The 21,452-nt window shown below is 43.6% G+C and overlaps 1 protein-coding gene across 1 annotated transcript; it reads left to right on the top strand.

Moving 5' to 3' along the window:
• Positions 1-17,271: 17,271 nt before the first annotated feature.
• On the top strand, positions 17,272-18,442 carry LOC138302023 (olfactory receptor 6F1-like). The gene has a single exon (XM_069242441.1). The coding sequence runs from the start codon at positions 17,278-17,280 to the stop codon at positions 18,217-18,219; it is 942 nt and encodes a 313-aa protein (XP_069098542.1). The 5' UTR covers positions 17,272-17,277; the 3' UTR covers positions 18,220-18,442.
• Positions 18,443-21,452: the final 3,010 nt, after the last annotated feature.

The following is a 21,452-nucleotide window of genomic DNA, read 5'->3' as shown; positions in this document are numbered from 1 at the left end:
TAATGGTTGTAGTAATCCTGCAGGTCTGGTACGGGGGATCTTTACTTGAGCACATATGGGACAAGCCTGAAAGTTTGCGAGAGTAATTCTTGTGTGGCCTTAATGCCTCTATGACCAGCGACCGGCGAATCATGGCACATTTGTAGTGCCTTTTCTGTGACTCCATTAGTAGGGAGAAACAACAAGTTCTTAAAATAATAATACCCTTGCATTTTACATAAGTTCAGTTTCTTTACTTCTTGATCAGTCAGGTTGGAATATTCCAGTTGTACCTCAGACAGGAAAGACTGAGCTACTCCGATAATTTTACTGGGCTCAAGTAAATACTGTGATGGGGTAGAAGTACAATCTGGATAACGGCGAGACAGAGCATCAGCCAGAATGTTTTGGGATCCAGGAATATAGGAGACATAAAAGTCATACTGAATGAAGAAAAAGGCCCAACGAGCCGGACGACTGTCCTGGCATAAAAAGTTCTGTAAACATTGTAGATTATGATGGTTTGTTCTCACCTCGAAGGGCTCTTTGGGACCCATAAGAAACTGTCTCCACACTAGGCAGGCTGTTTTCAGGGCTAAAAACTCCCTTTCAAGTACTGAGTAATGTTGTTCCGACGCAGAGGGTACATGGGACAAATAGAACACAGGATGTTCAAGACCGTCCTCTTCTTGTTGTTGGAGTAAGGAAGCTCCAATGGCTCTTTCGGAAGAATCAGTAACAACAATAAATTGTTTGTTGGCATCTGGGTGTCTCAATATCGGTGCTTGAGTGAAGGCCTTTTTTAGACTCTGAAAAGCTTGTTCAGCCGCCCTACTCCAGTCAAAGCCTTTCTTTAGATTTTCCTTTTTTAATGTTTGAGTTATGTGGCTGGTTTATTCTGCAAAGTCTAAAATGAACTGCTGATAAAAGTTAGCCAATCCTAGAAAACATTGCGTTTCCTTAATAGAGGAAGGGGAAGGCCAGTCTAGGATGGCTTGTACCTTTTCCTGGTCCATTGCTATTCCAGTGGGACTAAGGTGATATCCCAAATATTTGACTTCGGTCTTGTCAAACTCACACTTTTCCATTTTACAGGACAGTTGATGTTCCCGGAGTCTTTGGAGGACTTGTTTCACGTGAGAGGAATGAAGTTCAGGATGTCTAGAATAAATAAGGTTATTGTCTAAATAGATGACGACCGTATGGTTCAAGAGATCAGAGAATACAGAGTCCATAAATCTTTGGAAAATGGAGGGGGCATTAGTGAGACCAAAAGGCATAACTCTGTACTCATAATGACCAAATGGGGTCCGGAAAGCAGTCTTCCACTCGTCTCCTTCTTTAATACGCAAAAGGTAGTAGGCTCCACGAAGATCCAGTTTGGTAAATCGTTTAGCCCCTCTGACTGCCTCTAGTATATCCTTGATAAGGGGCAAAGGATAACGTTTTTTTATAGGTATTTTATTTAGACTGCGAAAATCCAGGCAGGGACGAAGATCCTTCGTCTTCTTGTGCACAAAAAAGAGAGGAGCTCCTGCCGGAGAGGATGATGGTACAATAAGAACGCTATGTACGTTTTCTTGCAGATATTCCTTTAGAACTTCTCTTTCAGGTTCTGTGAGTAAATACATCCTCCCAAAGGGAACAATAGCTCCGGGTTCCAAGGGAATAGCACAATCATAATCTCGATGTGGGGTTAACACAGGTCTGGTTTGTTTTTGGAACACATCTTGAAATTCTAGATAGTGATCGGGGACTCCTTGAACTGTATTGATGGAACATCCAGTAATAATTTCAGTAGGCATCAACCTCTTGGATGACCAATAAGTGTCTGAAGCAAAGCAGTTCCATGACAAAACTGTGAGGACAAGGAAATAGTCTGGGTTTCCCAATTTACATAAGGGTTATGTCTCATGAACCACGGAATTCCCAAAATGATAGTATGATTGGGGGATGATATTAGATCAAAGGCGATGTGTTCTTGGTGGTTTCCGAATTGTAAACTTAGTGTCATGGTGGTGGTATCAACTGGACCAGAGGATATTAAGGACCCATCCACTGTGTGAACTAGTTCTGGGATTTCTTTGGGTCATGTTGGTATTTGTTGAGTCGCGGTCCAAGTCTTATCCATATATATGCCACTGGCACCACAATCAAGTAAAGCCATTGTTCTCTCTTGACGGCCGTCCGGTAAATGTAACGACACAGGTAACATAAACATAGTCGTGGTATTGTCCTTGAATGAACTGATGGAAGGTATAGCTGATGATCCCGTCCCCTCCCTTCTTACAGAGCATGGGAAGTGGCGTTTCCCGATGGCCTGTGAGGACGAACGGGGCAGGTACGAAGCATGTGGCCGGCAGCACCACAATACAGGCATAATCCTCTCCTACGTCTGTCTTCCCACTCGCTAACGGAAAGTGGGCCTCGAGTGGTATCCACCTCCATAGGTTCGCCTTCAGTGTCTCTGGCAGGAGGACGAGGTTCCTCAGGACGATGCATAAAGACACGTGAAGTGCTTGGCTGAGAAGATCCTCTACTCTTTCTCTTCTCCATACGTCGTTCTTGAAGACGGTATTCGATGGAAAGAGCCTGATCCATCACACCACGAAGATCTTCAACTCGGGTGGAGTGTACTAACTTGTCTTTAATTTCTTCTTTAAGTCCTCTATGGAATAAAGTCACCAGAGTTTCTTCCACCCAAGTGGTCGCAGCCGTTAGCTGTCAAAAGCGGGTAATATATTAGAGGACATCTTGTGAGCCTTGTTGGATGTCACATAAGGCTTCTTCCGCAGAGGCCTCCAATCCTGGACCACTGAACATCTGTTTAAACCGATTCACGAAGGCGGGATAGTCCGATAATACTGGGTCATTGGAGGATACCATCGGGGTTGCCCAGGCCAAGGCAGGACCGGATAATGCACTGATAAGATATCCCAACTTTGTCTTGTCGTGGGAGAATTGGGTAGGTCGGAAGGGGAAATACACAGTTAATGCATCGAGGAACTCTCGCAGCTTAGTTGGTTCACCGGAGAAACGAGGAGTAGAGGTTCAGACGGCCGGAACATCCGTACTGCGAAAGGCCAAAGCTTGTCGTTAAGCAGCATTCTCATTGCATAATTATTGCAGTTCCTGAGCCTGTTGCTGAATCATCCATGATGTTAGACGACGTCGGGAGTATTTGGCGCTGCAATCTGTCACGACTTACGTGCTGCTTTACCCTGGAGGCCGCAGAGCGAGTGGCGTGGATCCTGTTCTTGAATGTTCGGCCTTGGCCCAAGTAGGGGCGACTCTTTCTGGTAGCCACTGTGCTGCAGGCAATGGGTACGCCAAGACCAGGCCGTGTCCCTCAGAAGTAGTGCCAGAGGGAAAAAAACCCTGAAAGGGGAAAAAACCTCCAAAAAGATAGGTTCCTGCAACAGGAACAAAAAGAAGAGGTAACAGCAGGAGCAAATGCTGGAAAATACACTGGAACCGACGAGAACCAGCACAGGAATACAAGGAAGCAGGAGCGAAGACACCATCCTAACTGAAAGTGTTGCAGCGCAAGGAGAGAAAGAATCACAGCCCTTAAATACCAACAAACAGGAAACGACAAACAGGAAGTAAAAGGACACCATCTTAGATAGGGAAAAGCAAATAGAACAGAATGGACTAGGAACCATAGAGAGCAGGGAACAAGGAATGCTGGGAAGAGAAGGGTAATATGGGAAGCGGGAAAAACATAAAGGAAGGCACAACCAGATGTCCAGAGAAATGAAGAAAAGAAAAGAACAGGTGAGTGGGGGGGGGGGGTCAGACCTGCTTAGACACGCGGTGTGCGAAAAAAGAACGAGGCCCCATGCCCAATTTGGGGCCTCGTAAGGTACAGAGCAGACCGCGTGCTGCGGCCCGAGCCAAATGTTCGGCTCGTGCCGCGCGCAGCAGCGTGACAGTAATGTGTATGTAGGTGTGTGCACACGTGTTCACGTGTAACTAGCCAAGTGCCCCTTACTCTAGCTGTGTCGCAGGCTGAAACTTGTGGTAAACATGCACAGACAATTTACCATGTGATTACTGTGGGTGAGACACAAGTAGTGAGAATCATCCTCAGTAAAAAGTCCAAAAAACGGTAATCAAAAAGCAAACAAAAGTGAGCGTACTAAATGGGCAGAACCCATTTACAACATATATTAGTTAAGTGCCCTTCTTTTTGAAAAATTGTTGTATTTGCTCATTCATACCTTTTAAGTGATGCCATTGAATGGTGCTACGCAGCACAACTTGCCTATGTTCTCCTTGAATAAAGGTTCCCCTGCACTTCTATAAAGTTTGTCAAACTGAATGCCGCAATCCTGGCAACTCTTCGTAATCTTCTCATTGAATGAAAGAGCCTGTGCACTCAAATAAGGTGCCCCTAAGAATTGACGTTCCTTTGTATCCCCTTAAATAACACTTCATAAGCACTTAATCCATTTCTAAATACTCTAAATAACCAATATTATAATTACTTAATTTATGGTACCCAGTTTACTGTCCTCAGAAGGATGAACTAATTAGTCTGCTTACGTAGCTTCAGACTCATGACTTTCAGATCACTGAATTTGTCAATGCGGGTGTCCCTCAGATGATTGTATTGCATTAAGGGGCTGAGTCTCTATATGCCTATGAGATGTTGGGGGTTTGGGAAACAAGAATAGGCTTACTAACCAACATGGTTCTCCTGTTTGATTTCTGCTGAACTCTTGCCCGATCTGCAACTGGGTGATAGGAACCTTGCACTGTGCCAATGCGGAGCAAGACTTCATTAGTGGGTCAGAGAGAGTGTCCACCCCTCTTCTTTTATGTAGTTCTGGCTACCATCTGTTGCTTCACAGGGACCTTTGCCAGTAAGAATCCATACAAATGTAGGTTAAATGATTATTATACCCCTTACTCTATTAACTTCCTAAAAACTGAATTTTTCAGGTCTCGCCCGCTAGACAGTACATGTGCCTCCTGTTGTCAGATCATTACAGCGCCCATACACTGGTCACTTGTTCAGGCAATTCCTTTTTCTTTAAGCGCTCTGCAAGGGCACATGTGTTTTTTAGCTGTCTCCATACTGTGCTTCTCTCCCGCTTTCATTCATTACCATTCGCCCATGTGCTTCTTTCCAGTCACCCACTTTAATGCCATTTTCCTCATGTGTGTCCCTCTACTGTGGTCCTTTCTTAACTGTGTGATTCTACCCACTCCCAGCTTTAAATGTTTTCTCTCTCTAATCTGTTTGCTTTTCTTCCTCTCCCTCCATGTTGATTCCCTACACCAGCACCCTTCATGTTGCTTCCATACCCCAGGGTTGCTTCTGTCCACCTCCTGTGTTGTTTCCCTATCCGCTATGCCCCTGTGTTGCATACACACCCCTCACCTGTGTTGCTTCCCCCCCACACCCACTTTCTGAAATAAAAAACGTTCATACATTATTTTTTTTTGGGGCAATCCGTGATGAATGGGCAAATAAAAAGAAATAAAAAGTGGTCACGTCATTTTGTGCATTGTGCTCACTTCTACAAAATGAGGAAATTGTCTTTGTTTTTTTAAATTATCCAAGCTGCACAGTATTGGGAATGATGTACACACAGCTAAAAACCATTAACAAAGCCAATATGCCCCTAAGGCGAGGCCTATTGGCTTTACCAATGCCTGTTCCTTTATTGTAAACATCGTCACTGTTACTATACATGTATCTCCCTGTTCTGTGTTCATTGAAAGGGTGGTCACTGTGCAGGTCTCAGCATTTTCAGTGACTCTTATTGCACTAGATCCATTTCAAGCTGAGTTCAGACATCGGAGAAGAACAAAGTTAATGTTAGTTGTGTTTGCGAACATTCTGGGAAAGGTTGTAGATGTTTGTGCTGTTGGAGCTCTTGACCTTGCTGGATCTTTTCCCTTATTTCAAATCTGTCAATCATACTATCTTGTTATTCAAGCTTTCTCAAATGGTAATTCCAGGTATTCTTTTTATTCAGAGCTTCTGTTTTCTGGCAAACTTTGCCAGATGGTATTGTTCCTTAATTTTTCTTATACTTTCTTTTCTTTTCTTTCTTTGACCCCTACAACTCTCTCGACTCCTTTCTTTCTGTTGGTTTGTTTAACATCTACATGCACCCACTTCATGAGTTACCATAATTACAAGGTCATATGTATGGGGTCAACCTAGTTCCACACACTTACCTTGCAGTGTCTCTACTGGCTTTCAAAGCAGCACCTCCTGCGTCTGTTCCTGCAGGTGGGCAACTTTATATCCATCAATATTTTGATATTTGTTAAAAGGTAATGGGTGATGAAATGTATATCTAGCAGTACCCTTGAATTGTTGTATGGCGTGAAGAGAGGCAAATATATGGGCACATGAGTTCCTGCCACTACTAGCTTCTTTCAGAGGAGTAGACAAATATGGCAAGGAACTGGTGTGCTACTTTTGGGCCTCTGCTCTTCAGCATTATACTCAAAAGGGTCATGCACGTGAACATTAGCAGCCAGGGGCTTTCACAGTTAGTTTTTTGGTCATAGTCTGACCGGAGATGAGCCATGAGATGAAGCTCTGGATCCCACACTGCCATAAATATTGCATAAAAATGCAAAGCTCAGATTTCATACAGGAACCCCAGGGATCCCACACTCACAAGGCTGAGGGTCCTAGGATCCTGCCATGATTTCAACCTGAGAAGCAAGATGTACAGTCCTTAGGATTACGCCATATTGAGAACAAAGCCACGTCTCTGCCTTGCTCAGATCTGAAGTTAACTACCAAACCATCCATAGCCATAAGCAAAACAGATTCGGACAATCAGCCACTGTAGCCTACTTGTATCCCTCGGAGGACTTATAGTCAGCAGCTGGGTGGTCAGCACAGGCTGACTTAAATTCTTGATTGATAACGGAGCAGTAGATATAAACTTTAGCTGCATCTGAATCCTGAATAGAGCTTTCAGGGTCTTTCAAAATAGGGAAAAGATATCAAACAAGACTACACAGCTGCATTATCGGCATGGATAATGTGTTTTGCACACTTCAAATAACACACTACAAATAGTCTAAAAATTTACGGAAAAAACTTAATGGGATGCAAGCTCCAATAAGATCACAAAGAGGAATGGCAAAACCCAACAGACCAGGGTAAATTGTGCATCCTTCGAAAGAGCAGAATGTTTCTACAGAGATGCTGAACAGGTGAAACACAAAGACAAGCCCAAAGACCAAAGAAGCCTAAAAGAGGTGGGCAGTTCGGGTACCCAAAGAATAACTAAAGATCATATCCAAGATCAGTCACAGGGTGTAGTGAAGGCCATGAAAAGCATTGCCACCAACCTCCCAGTCCAGTGTAACACACTTGAGTATTAATTTAGTCGGTTTTAAACGGCTATTTCAGAAGTGCAGCATGTTACATACAACATAAATATTACAGAAACATTTTTCAAATACAAAAATATACATTAAGCCAAGCTAAGGACAAAATGTATATGGTATCTAAAATCTATGCATTTAATAACAATTTCAAACAATCAACATTTCATACAGATAGCAACTTATGGAATTTCATGGCTGGCAAACATATTTGTATGCTCAGGAAAGTGACCAATTTGTAAATAAAAAACATGCCGGTGCCCAAAGCTCCTCTATGACACGCGGCTGCTGCAATTAAATGTGTGAGAACTGAAAGATGAGGCAGCGTAATCCTCGGGCCTCTTTAATTCATTCACAGCCACTCCACACCCCTTCAGCTCACTCTTGCAGCGTTCTGCTTTTTTCCCTTTATGACACTTTTTCGATCTTCTCTTTCTCCGCCCTTCCCATATGATTCTTTCGCTCGCAGTAAATGCTTGAGGAGAAAAATAAATTCAGGCCCTCAAAAATAGGTACCGGTGCCTCGCACAGGAAACCACCGGCTCAAATTAAGCACTGGTTCAGGAAGGTGTCAAAAGCGGTTTATTCCTTAGAAATTGGACTCTTAGAATGCAAATGTTATTACAAAACTGTAGATTCATCTTTTTACAAACACAGAAAGCCTCCTTTCTGCACCTCACTTTATATGATATGCAATTTGTACATACTGGTTTGGGCGAAAGTATAAGAACGTCTCCCCCGTCATCTGTTTACTACAAGCGTAGTTAATAGTCTAGAGGGATGTGAGGCATGAGCAAGGCCTGTACGCCACAGGGCTCACTGGCAAGTTTTTTTTTGTTTTAAAAAAGCATAGCCATAGACTAGACTCTACCGCAGGATTAATGAAAAAGAGCTACAACAGGGTGAACAATAAAATTGAGAAACAAAATGAAAAAGTAGAAGTTAACAAGATACTACGAGCCACTTGAAACAGGTCGTTGGTCCTGATCCACGGAGTAGATGAGTGGGGAAAAAATTGGAACAGTTAAAAATTGTGTGCAAATAGAGCACTGAGTGCATCACAGAGACAGATGATGTCACTTAGTGAAGGCATTGTGCCACTCAAAGGCCAACATTCAAAGGATTAAGAATAAAATATAATAAAGATTTTCACGACTTTTAGCACTGTAGACAGAAGGAAGCTGCCAAAAACGAAATGCCCCTGAATTATAGATAATAAGCACATAATATTAGGGTTAATTGGCAGAAATAAAAAAACACTAACAACATGCGAAAGGAGGAAAAAGAAGACAGATAGTTTGAAGACTAAAGACATTGAGGCAAATCAAACCAGCCAAACGTGACTAGAAATAGAAATGAAAAGAATGTCAGCGGATGCTGTTGAAGTGTATGGGAAGGCTTTTTATGTGTTTTTAATATCAATGCAATACAGGCCAGGGTGCATGCAACACATCTTTGCACTAAGAAAGCAGGGTGACTTGTTTTATGTTTGAAGCTAATACATGTGTGTTTGGATTGTTGTGTTTTTCTAACTTATGCTAACAAGACACAGAAGGAGAAGTTCATCATTGGTGCAGACGTTGTGGATGCAGACTCGGAAGAGATAGCTGCATAGCTACGAGGCAGATAACCTTCTGCCTTCCATCCTATAGAAAGAAGAAAGGAGAGTAACAGTAAGTCTTTGTATGCACATTTTGAACCAGAAACATTGTTTAGATATCTTGTACAGTGATAATGGAGAAGAGCATGAGTAGACCCTCCTCACTCCACTGAACACCATGCACAGAAGAAATATATGAAGCATTGGTAAAGGGTTGGGGTTAGACACATAGGGCCTGATTACGGCCCGACCGGCATCAATCTGGTGGCTGGATCGCCGTATTGCGAGTCACCAATGTGACAGTGGCGGTCCAACCACCTTGTATCAGAAGGCGGAAATAGGCAGTATAAACAGAGACACTCACCTGCAGGCAGACTTACATGTCAGGTGCCACCATGGAGCCCTTTACAAACATCAGGCCACTGCTCTGCTCATCCAAAGACAACAAAATTCACACTACCAGGGATGCCAACAACAGTAAGTACACACACATAACTGTATCATTAACTTTTGAAAAAGCATGTTGCACCTGCTTACACATCATGGGGGACACACCATGGGCAGCAGGTACACGTTTCAACCCACACCACCCACAAACATACATCAACACGGACATGCACACAGTCACTATACGCCCCCTTTGGGCAGCACACACAAACTGCACCTCAACACTATACAAATACACACTACCACAAAGTCTGCTCAACATTGTCACACCACTGGCCAGTGACTGTTCACACATACAACACACATATATATTGAAGTGGCATGGAACACAAACAACACCACCATGAAACAACTTTGCAATGGACACACACATCACAGCACAATGGATGAGCAATGGCATTCACTAAACACTGAGAGACAAATAGACAAAGAAAACATTACAACTATACCTGCACAAATGGGTCGGGGGCATCTTGTATACCCATGGGAAGGGGCTGCCCTGGGACATACATCACCTCAAACAGGTCCCTCAAACATCATGTACACAGGAAATGGCCCTACATGGGTCCCAAGGACAAACAATGCTAAACCCAATTGTCATGCACATCTGCACAATGGGGAAGGGCAAGTCATCCAAGCACATACAACTCCTATTGCATGAGACATACCCCTACAGGAACTAGCCACAAGGGACACACTCCTAAATGGACACATATGCAGGCAAATTCAAACACAGCAAGCACAACATAACACACTCCATGTCTGCACAAACAAAACTCAAGTTGACACACATCAGATACATACAGAAGCCATATCAGGGGGACAAGTCTAACAGTATATATGCCCACATTGCACAAAAATAAATACTTACCATACCAAATAGTACACAATGTCATGACATCAACATTGCATTTACACACACACACCTATACACATAACATATACCCTTCTCTCGGGGGACAACAGCACTGTCCACAAACTCACATACCGCAAACAGCAGCACATGAAGCAGCAAGCAGGCTCAAACACACAACTGCAGGCACACAATACAAATTTTTCAGGAACAACATAATGGTGTTAAAGTAATGTAGGACAAGTGTGTACTGAAAAAACAAGTAGGTTGGGTTTATTAAGTTGGAAACATTTTGAATTTCAAAGGCCATTGGCCAGTCCAAAATTGTTCAGATTCAGCACAATGTTGTGCCTAAACCTGACTCCCAACTGCCATGGATATTCCACAGGAAGGGGCATCAAGGGGGTAGGCAGGCACCTCATGGATTTTCCGGGAGGGAGGGATCAGATTTAGGAGGGGGAGTTTGTGCTTGGAAAGGGGGTCTTCTTGTGAGGAGTGGGCTTCTTCTTGGGAAGGGTGGGCTTCTTCTTGATGGAGGAGGGTTATGGGTGCTTTCAGGGTGGGCAGGGAAGGTCTTGGAGGTGGAAGGGATGACATTGGAGCTTGGTGGGGTCCTTCTGGGGGGAGAACGAGGGTAAGGTCAAGCTCACAGAGGAACAGTTTCTTGGTCACATGAGGACGGTCATCAGAAGGGGGTATGTATTTGGTGGTTGAGGGAGTGGTTGTCTGATGTGTAGGTGTTGGTGTTGTGGGTGCGAGATTATGGCATAGATGCTTGTGTGTGTCTGTTGGATGGGTGAGTAAGGGTATTTATGTATCTTGGGCCTAGGGAGCTGGAGGTGCTGGGGGATGCCATGGTGAGTGGGTGGGTGTCTGTTGCGGTAGTGACTGCAGGTTGGTGGATGTGGTGGGCGTATGAGTGTAGCTGTGGTGCCAATGGGTCGGGATGTCTGTGGGTCTGCTGGGGTGGTATCTGCAGGTAGAATGGGTGTGATGACTGTCAGTGAGTGTTGTGGTGGTGTCTGTAGGTATGCTTGATGTCATGTGTGTGATTCTGGGGTGGTGAGGGTGTCAGGGGAAGTTGTGACTGTTGTGTCTGTATTTGGATGTTGTTTGTGTGTGTGGCAGTGTGTCTTGTGGTGCTTGTGTGCGCTCCGTTTGTCTGTTGAGGTGGATGTTTACAGATCTGTTTGTGTGCTTTGGGTAGGTAGGAGAATGGGGGATTTGGAGTGGGAAGAGGGAGGTGGAGGAGGACGGGAGGTGGAGTGTGACTGGCTGCCATCCTTGTGGAGGCCAGAGCCTTAAAAGATCTCTGTAGGCCATCAACTGAACCATGAATACCTTCCAGGAATGCGTTTCTTTGTTGCAGTTGGGTTGCCAGTCACAAAGACTGACTGACCCCCACAGAGTTACTTCTCAGGAGGTCAATGGCCTCCTCACTGAGGGCAGCAGGGGTAACAGAGGCTGGGGTGGAGGTGCCTGCGGTGAAGGAGATGCCCACCCTCTTGGGTGAGTGGGCATGGACATCTGGGTGGGCAGCAACAGGCAGATTGGTGATAGAATGCAGTGGCAGACAAAGATGGTGCTGGGGAATGCCCTGATGGGTCCGCCACAACTAGGGAGTGGCCACTGGGGGAGGAATCCGAGGAAATGATGATGATGATGATGATGATGCAGATTTGGTCTCCCCCATGGCACTCTCCTCACCCTCCGGGCTACTGGGTTCCTCCATGTCAGTTGTCTCTTGACCCGAGGTCCTATGGCGAGATGCATCCCCACTTGGCTCAGCCCTGTCTCCTCTGCATGTCTGTGCTGATGCTGCAAGGTCAGACAGGTATAATCACATGTCCATTATAACACCTGAACCACAACTCAAACTGACTAACAATACTATCATTTCTACTATGCCCCAGCAAAACTACTCATCTAAGTGGTGCATACATGTGCCATGACATATGCATGCATGCCATTTGGATTTACTACAGTGGTCCAGAGTAAAATCAGGCCCTCAGACAACTACAATTACATGGGTGAAGTCTTGGAACAACACTAACCATACAACAACTAGGAGTCCTCTTCATCCTCAAAGCTGTCCCACATGTAGCAGACATGAGTCAACTAATGGCAAACAACATGTTCCCATTGTAAATTCCATTCCCACATATCCCACACAAAGTCATCCACACATCTATTTGGGACATACATAATGAACCAACAATTAGAAAGGAGGCCCTGAAATCCTGCTATATGGATCCCAAAAGTTCTATATCCTGGAGTATGTGACATGGAAATAGCCATGTTACACAGGAAACATTTCAACATTTCAACAATGTACACTTCACTAAGTGACATCTGTCACAATAGATTGAAGGAGGTAGTATCAAAGTAGCTCAGATAGGCCTCATATGTGGCATCTAAAGGAACACTGTTGACGTCAGGTTCAATTTTGTCATAGAGAGATGTCCCCAGAATAAACAAAACAACAAATTAGCAAAACCCAGGATGGCCACCACTAATGCCCGACACGCATTACAATGTAGACATCTATCCTTTGCATGCTAGAGAGACACAGAACTTTAAAAGAATATTAGAAGGCCCTCATCCTGTTGCCCAATGAGCACCAACATCACTAACCACATATTGGACATCCCAATTCTGGTGTCTCTCATTGATGAACACAAAGTGGTTCCACAGTCTGGGCCTAGCTGTCATCTCCCTCATAGCTGCTGCAGTTCTACATGCCAAACGACATACTGTGACGCATGAAGGTATATGTCAAACAATGAACAATGGTGACCCACTCCTGTCTGTGGCACCATATGAAACGGACACCCATTGTAGATTTATTATACCACTAACAGTTTCCTATGTACATATATGTGTGAAAATACAGACATCATCCCATCAACATAGGTAGAACATGCATGAACTACAGCATAGAAATGTTTCCTAAAGAGAAAGGGACACATGATGACATATAGGCACAAGGAATGTTGGCAACAGTGATGGCACAACATTCATGTCAATAGACACTCCATACTTGCCAAGGGAAAGTAGTGTGCTACAGCTGCAAACAAATAGCTATGTAAGCCATGTCACATGTATGATGGACACCTATACATCACACACTGCAGTGAGGCACCAGCACGCATCATACGCTGAAGATAACTAGCTCCTGGGTGACTGATGTCTACATACACATATACCCAGACAAATGGCAGAGTACAGTAATCCACAACCTACTTACCTTTGGCCTGTAACGTATAGTAAGAGACATCTGGTGGATAGAAGTTACACCCACTGGAACAACAATCAGTAAATGAATGATCACTGTACACTACCATTTATGGTCCCTGCTGAGTAAATGGTCTGAGGATTCCCCTCAGTTCCAAAAGGCAAGGCACACCAGTTTGGTACATGTGACATGTCAACAAAATCTCTTATCTACTATGTGGAACATGGCTTGTCCCTCATTGTCAGGGGGAGCAGTTAGTATCTCACTCAATCACCTGGCGATGTGACAGGCAAGAATTTGCTATGTACTCCCTCTCTTGTGGCTGCTGTGCTGCCCTCAAATGCCTATCCAGCTCTGGGTAGGCCACAGCCAGAATGTGGGCCATTAGAGAGGTCATGGTCCGATGGGCACACTGCCCACATTGGGAGCACAGACCCAGCTGGGCCTCCGTGATCTTCTGGGCCCAGCGTCTCAGGTACTCCCACCTTTTGCGGCAATGGGCACTCCGACAGCTGTGGACCGCCAGGGTCCACACCTTCTTGGCTATGGCTTTCCAAATCCCTTTCTTATGATAGCCGTTGACCTGCATGGATACAAAACACAAGATAAGTTATGTTATCAAGTCCCATAAAAAATGGCTGAGTCACATACATGTCAGTATACCAAAATGAGAACAACCCAAGTGTGGCACATAAAAGTAATTGAATACAGGGCGATGACTACAAAAATGTCCCAATATGGAGCCCTAACCACCACCCAGCTCAGGCCCTGCACTGACTAGGTAAGTCAACTGAAATATTGTGGGACATGATCTAGCAATCTGACAGGGTTTTGAAACACTATGAGACACATCACACCTATGTGGCTTCTGGAAGGTTAAACCCTCAGCCATGAATGCATCCAAAGACTCAAAATCTGTGAGAATGATCCTTCACATGCAGCCCCTACAGGCTACTGCCAGGGTACAAACTCTAACATCACACATTGGTAACAATAGGCTAGCCTCTGTAGGCACAGACAGAGGCTAGCCTATCCATATGTGGACATGTGCAAATACAGATGCAGACTCATGCCACTTCAGGTTGTGGGGTTCTGTGTGTCTCATTATCAACACAGAACACACTTTTTGACATATGTGTCCATAATACATAGATTACCTTCAGAATAACATAGACATGAATTACACACTTTATGCAATTTGACCAGACAACTGAGTCACATATCATGGGTTATCATTAAACAACACACAGTTTGCACTATGCAATGTCAAAATGCAAAGAGCCTACACAGGACACATGTGACCTGTATGAAAGTGACAACAGGGCTGTGGGATAAAGGGGCCTGTCAAGGCTCTGAAACACACATTCACAGAAATGCCTAGTTCACAACAGTCACAAGTCATTAGCTCTTCCCTAATACCATGTGCATTCTTATCAGAGGATAGCACCTCAATACACATTAGCACTGAGGCAAGATTTGGCCTCATGACATGATATGCTGGGATACAGAGAGTGGGCACAGTGCTACAGTTATATAGCAAAAGTGATTCAACACAAGTCCAGACTTGGACAAATACAGTGAGATACCTTGACAGGCCCCAGTCTCTGCAGGCTGAGCAGACAGACCTATATAAAACCCCATTCCCAACACTTCCATGCTTGACAGTACATCATGTAGCCAACAGACAATTGGCATGTGGTGTTTTTGTGCCAACCTGAGGGGCAGAGTAAGTCAATATATGCCTTCGAAACAGCAATTTCGCAAGGGCTGATGTGGTTTGAAATGTCTGTGGCACCATATACATAGATCACATTACACACAACTGACACATACAACATGTATGCTCTGATCATGCTGGCATTCAAATACATGTTCCCTCACATTGATGACATCCATGAGGTAATGTCTGGGGATATCTGTTATGTCACCTCACCTAGTTATGAGCCTCCAACACAAGATGGATCAGGGTGCACTCAATACACACGCCTCACAATGTATCAGAACTCATCCCCTGGCACTATACACAAATACATGCACATTGACTCTTCTACCGATGCATACTGACTGCACCTACATTGTTTTGAGTTTGCATTCTGCAACACATGGACACACTCTAGCTTGTGAGGAGGGAATATATGTCAAAGTGCAGAGAAAACTGTGCACATGAGACACTTACCTGCTCCTCTGGTGCGCCATAGACCTGTTCATACAGGGTAGTACCTCAGACACCAACTTATCCAACTCCTCTGATGAGAAGCCTGGGGCCCTATCACCTTCTGGAAGTGGCATTATTGCTCCCAGAGGTGGTACACAGCAGCTCAGGAAGTGGAGGTCTTGCGGGTAGCAGTGTCAAAAGTCAAGTGAGAGATTTTGCAGAACATGTCGGTCAAATCTGCCATGTATGCGGTCGTCACCACAGGCAGACACAGCCATTGGCCTGCAACCCCCATTGACAGCAATGTCGGCCTATGGCTGTGTCCGTCGCGGTTACAACCTCCTACCGCCATGACAACTTCAGCCTGTGGTCGCATGTGGTTCCCAATCTCCTGTGGAGTAGGTCAGGTATCTGCCATTTTAGAGGCCTGAACTGTGTTATATGGCTCTGAAAAATGTGTCACACCTCTGAAATTGTTGGGTTTTTCATCATTAACTGCTTGTCTGTTCCTGTCATATAGCTCCTACTACTCAGACACCATTATTGTACATTGGTAGGCATATGTGTGATTTGCATTGGGGCACAGCCCTCCCCGAAAAAGGTCATTTTAATGCTTTGGACATCAAGTCACATCGAGAGGCATGTTTTGTTGCACAATTTTTGATGGCCAGTTACATGATGTGAGAAAACCAGGTGGAGAGGAGGTTCTTGGGCTGAGTCTGTCTTCCTTATAGCCTATATAGCATTACTAAAAAAAGACGCAGCCAAAAAAATGCCAGAGGATGGACAGGAAAAGGAAGATTTTTCTGTTGGAAAAACCCTCACACACCAGGGTTACCCCTTGGTGGCATGCTTCATCATTGGGGTTCTTCCCATGCCGCTACGGAGCAGGGCGTGCTACGACTGACAAGATATGTGGGAGCATTGTTGTAGTCTCATCAATGTAAATCATAAGAGGGATGGGCGCGATGGGATCTCGGTGAATTAAAAGTACCTGCCTCCTGCTGATTCCAATTATTTAATAGATCTCACGGTGATTGTATGATTAAAAAAGGGGTGTCGGAAGTGGGGTATGCTATGGACCAGGAAGGGTACATAAAAAATTTAATGATGCTTTGATCATGTGGAGGCAATTTTGCCTAGAGGACGAACATGCAAGATTAGACCATTACATCGAAAAGGCTTTGCCTCTCATAAGTCATCTGTATCGTGTTCTTCCAGAACAACAGGTGCAGGGTACACCAAATGTGAATTGAGGCACAAAACTAAGCCGGTAAGTTAGTGCTGAGAATTGGTCCAACGCACATGAATGGGATCTGGATAAACTTATTGCAGAAATAGTCTGAAGACAGGGATAAACGCCATATAACAATGTGATTAACATCGATACACTGATGTAGGACAAAGTAGGAGGAAGAGAGCTACGGATAACAATTAAATCCTATCTAATGAAGCATGTAGATGTGGATTTCTTCTCCCTTCAATGGTTGAAAGCTTGATAATAGTGATGGGTTTTGCTAAACTGTTGCTATTAATATATGTATTGCACAAGATATTTGCATTTGTTTCTACAGTTACCTACTCTAAGCGTTTTTTTTTTAATTAAAGCTACGTTTGACATTTTGCAGATAAAAAGGAAGATGGACAACTACACAGATGTTATCTATTTTCTGCTGTTGGGATTTCCCATTGGCGCTAAGCTTCAGATGTTCTTCTTCTTTGTATTCCTGTCCATCTTCGTTCTCACGCTGACAGCCAACATCGCCATCATCACCCTTGTAAAGCTAGATCAACATCTTCACACACCAATGTACCTACTTCTCTCCCACCTGTCCTTCCTGGAGATTTTTTACACCTCAGCCATTGTACCAAAGTTGTTGTTTATTTTCCTCCAATACAACAGCATCTCTTTACCTGGCTGCTTAGCTCAATCATATTTCTACTTTTCTTTGGGTTGCACTGAGTTCTTTCTTCTGGGGGTGATGGCTGTTGACCGCTACATTGCCATTTGTAACCCACTGCGCTACACTGCAATCATGAATGGGAGGGTTTGCCTCCAGGCTACTGCTACCTGCTGGTTGGTTGGTTTCCTTTCTATCTTAGTTATGGAAATTTTGGTATCTCAGCTCCACTTTTGTGGTCCCTTTGTAGTCAATCATTTTTTCTGTGATTTTTCACCAGTATTAAAACTCTCATGCAGTGACACCCGCAAGTTGGAGAGTGCAGTCTTCATCATTGCTTGCTTCATAGTTCTCCCTTCCTTACTAGTGACTATAGTATCCTATGTCTTTATTGTCCTCACCATCCTGAGGATTCCATCACAGAAAGGGAGACAGAAAGCCTTCTCCACCTGTTCTTCTCACTTTACTGTAGTAGTGATTTTGTATGGTACAGTGATCGTCATCTACGTAAGGCCAACTCATGCATACCCTGCAGAGATCAACAAATTCATTGGTGTCTTCAATACTGTTATCACCCCTCTTCTAAATCCATTAATTTATTGCCTAAGAAATAAAGAAGTGAAAGTAGCTGTGAGAAATCAATTAAGAAGGAAAGTGTTAAGAAACAAAAAGTCACTTTGAATTCAATGCTTTCTAGTGCTCCTGTTGGTGGGGAAGCCCATCAACTGACCGGGATCTTTTCTCTCCTTAAAAATCATACTATCGTCATAATTATTTTCCTAGTGTGCTGAATATATTGTAATATGCGCAATATTAATCTTTCATTGGTGTTTCTTCTATTATTAAAACAGTCAAAATTCCAAAGTACAACTTAAGACTCAGGCACAGGGTACTTGGTAACATATGTTTATTGACAATCTTTTTTTATAATTTATGTATGATGAGTTCAACCAGAAAGCTGAAATTTTACATTCTCTGTTCTACTACACATATTTTAGCAGCCCAGTTACCAGTACACTTGCTTTTGATAGCTTGGAGTGTATGGTTTCACTTAGGCACTCTGATATTGAGTTATTGGTGTGCTTTCTGAGTGTGAGACAAGGTATGACATGGAACTGCATTCGTCAAGCATTAGAGACAGTGAGTTACTCCCAGTGAAAGGCTACGTGATTATGGAAGTGGTGTATGCAGAACTGAGTACCATATCCTTGGATTTCAACTACATGAATTTAGTGAAGACTCCTCTCCTCAAGGTGAACCAAGAGGTTTGTGTAAAAGAGTAAACGCTTGATCATAGCTCTTCCATGCTCTGGGACGTACTTGCCTTCCAGAAATGAAATCACACAATTACTTGGCCTCCCTACCTGGCTTTTAGTGTGTGAAGCAGCAGAATCCCGCTATTACACTGTTCATTCCAGTTTGTAAAACAGAGGTTTAAAAACGTATATTGTAATGATACGTACAACCACACGCTGAAGGACATTCATTGAAATGTTTGTTGGATACATGAACTTGATGTGTCTTTTTATATAAGCACAAAAAGAAACAGCTGCATTTTATTGATAGTCACCTCAAATGTAATTACTGTGGTATTCTTAAGAAATAAATCGGTCCGTCGCTATATACAAGGTGGACTCGTCTACAGCAGCTGTCCTGCTGTTATGCAGTTTAAATATATTTTTAACATATTAATAGGGAAGCATCTCAAAAAGAATCATGTGATCATAACTTCTGAAAAGAAATAAAAACACAATCTTGGCTCTTCTTCATATTGTCACTATTTGTTTTTATGTTTTATGTATTTTTTTTATATAATATGAAATTCTAGATACACTGTGTATTCTTTGACATCCGATGACGTGTTTCATGGAAAACGCTTTATCAAGACTGAAAAAAGTCACTCTAATAGAATTCCATTAAATTTGCAAGCAATATTGATTCGTATATTACACTAGCTTCACAAATAATGAAAATTAAAAAAAAAAATCTTGTCTTCACTTACACCCATTTACGCTACTACGTTCTGTTCTTTTTTCTTTACTCATTCCATTTTAAACAGCAGATCATAGAGTAACATTAAAATAAATGGGTCTCAACAACCCTTACTTCGTGATTCTTATTCTTCCATAGTAGTACCACCTCGAAGTGTCTGGTCAATGATATAGTTAATACAAAATATCATCATTTAAAAACTATTCACGATATCACGACATCATAACTGCTTGATATTGTCTTTTAACTCGTTCTTTATACAGCTCTACCTAGTGCCAGATAACGCATATTTAATAGTCAAATATTATCATTTAGAGATATTTTCTATCATCACATTTTGTATCATTGGACCCAACAAGAAATATCAAGAGATCATAATGTATCATCAGTCTATATTTTTAATGTCAAATAAAATTGTTAATCCAGCCCTTAATTTTTATTCCAGCCTGCATATCTTTTAGCTGAAGCTCAGATTATTTGCTGCTGAATATTTTCAGCATCACACAAACAGCCTAAATAAACTCATGCGCAAACTATCTTCCAATGATTAAGTTATATGCTCCCTTAAATTATCGAACAAAGTCCCAAAGGACATACTATATATATGCAGGAAGGTAGCCTCTTTATAGCCTTGTTACCCCCACTTTTGGCCTGTTTGTGAGTATATATCAGTGTGTTTTTACTGTCTCACTGGGATCCTGCTAGCCAGGATGCCAGTGCTCATAGTGGTAACCCTATTTGTCAGTGTGTTTTATATGTCTCACTGGGACCCTGCTGCCAGGACCCCAGTGCTCATAGTTTGTGGCCTGAATGTGTTCCCTGTGTGGTGCCTAACTGTGTCACTGAGGCTCTGCTAACCAGAACCTCAGTGCTTATGCTCTCTCTGTCTTTAAAATTGTCACTGCAGGCTAGTGACCATTTTTACTAATTCTGATTGGCACACTGGAACACCCTTATAATTCCCTAGTATATGGTACCTAGGAACCCAGGATATTGGGGTTCCAGGAGATCCCTATGGGCTGCAGCATTTCTTTTGCCACCCATAGGGAGCTCAGACAATTTGTACACAGGACAGCCACTGCAGCCTGAGTGAAATAACGTCCACGTATTATCACAGCCATTTTTACACTGTACTTAAGTAACTTATAAGCCACCTATATGTCTAACCCTCACTTAGTGAAGGTTAGGTGCAAAGTTACTAAGTGTGAGGGCACCCTGGCACTAGCCAGGGCAATTTCCCCAGACTTTGTGAGTGCAGGGACACGATTACACGCGTGCACTACATATAGGTCAATACCTATATGTAGCTTCACAATGGTAACTCCGAATGTGGCCATGTAACATGTTTAAGATCATGGAATTATCCCCCCATGCCAAATCTGGTATTGGGGTGCCAATCCCATGCATCCTCGAGGCTCCAGCATGGACCCCGGTTACTGTCAAACTAGCTCTCCAGGGTTTTCTCTGCAGCTACCGCTGCTGCCAACCCTCAGACAGGTTTCTGCCCTCCTGGGGTCTGGGCAGCCCAGTTCCAGGAAGGCAGAACAAAGGATTTCCCCTGAGAGAGGGTGTTACACCCTCTCCCTTTGGAAATAGGTGTTAAGGGCCTGAGAGGAGTAGCCTCTCCTGGCCTCTGGAAATGCTTTGAAGGGAACAGATGGTGCACTCCTTGCATAAACCAGTCTACACCAGTTCAGGGATCCCCCAGCCCCTGCTCTGGTGATGAAGTGGACAAAGGAAAGGGGAGTGACCACTCCCCTGTCCATCACCACCCCAGGGGTGGTGCCCAGAGCTCCTCCAGTGTGTTCCAGACCTCTGCCATCTTGAATGCAGAGGTGTGAGGGCACAATGGAAGCCTCTGAGTGGCCAGTGCCAGCAGGTGATGTCAGAGACACCTCCTGATAGGTTCTTACCTGGTTAGG

The sequence above is a fragment of the Pleurodeles waltl genome, chromosome 6, assembly GCF_031143425.1.
Source record: "Pleurodeles waltl isolate 20211129_DDA chromosome 6, aPleWal1.hap1.20221129, whole genome shotgun sequence".
Lineage (NCBI taxonomy): Eukaryota > Metazoa > Chordata > Amphibia > Caudata > Salamandridae > Pleurodeles > Pleurodeles waltl.
Note: the sequence above shows the minus strand (reverse complement) of the source record. Positions and strands in the feature narration are given on the sequence as shown.

What these genes read in the sequence shown, in the direction of transcription:
- LOC138302023 (XM_069242441.1), top strand. Translation starts at nt 17,278, where the DNA reads ATGGACAACTACACAGATGTTATCTATTTTCTGCTGTTGGGATTTCCC.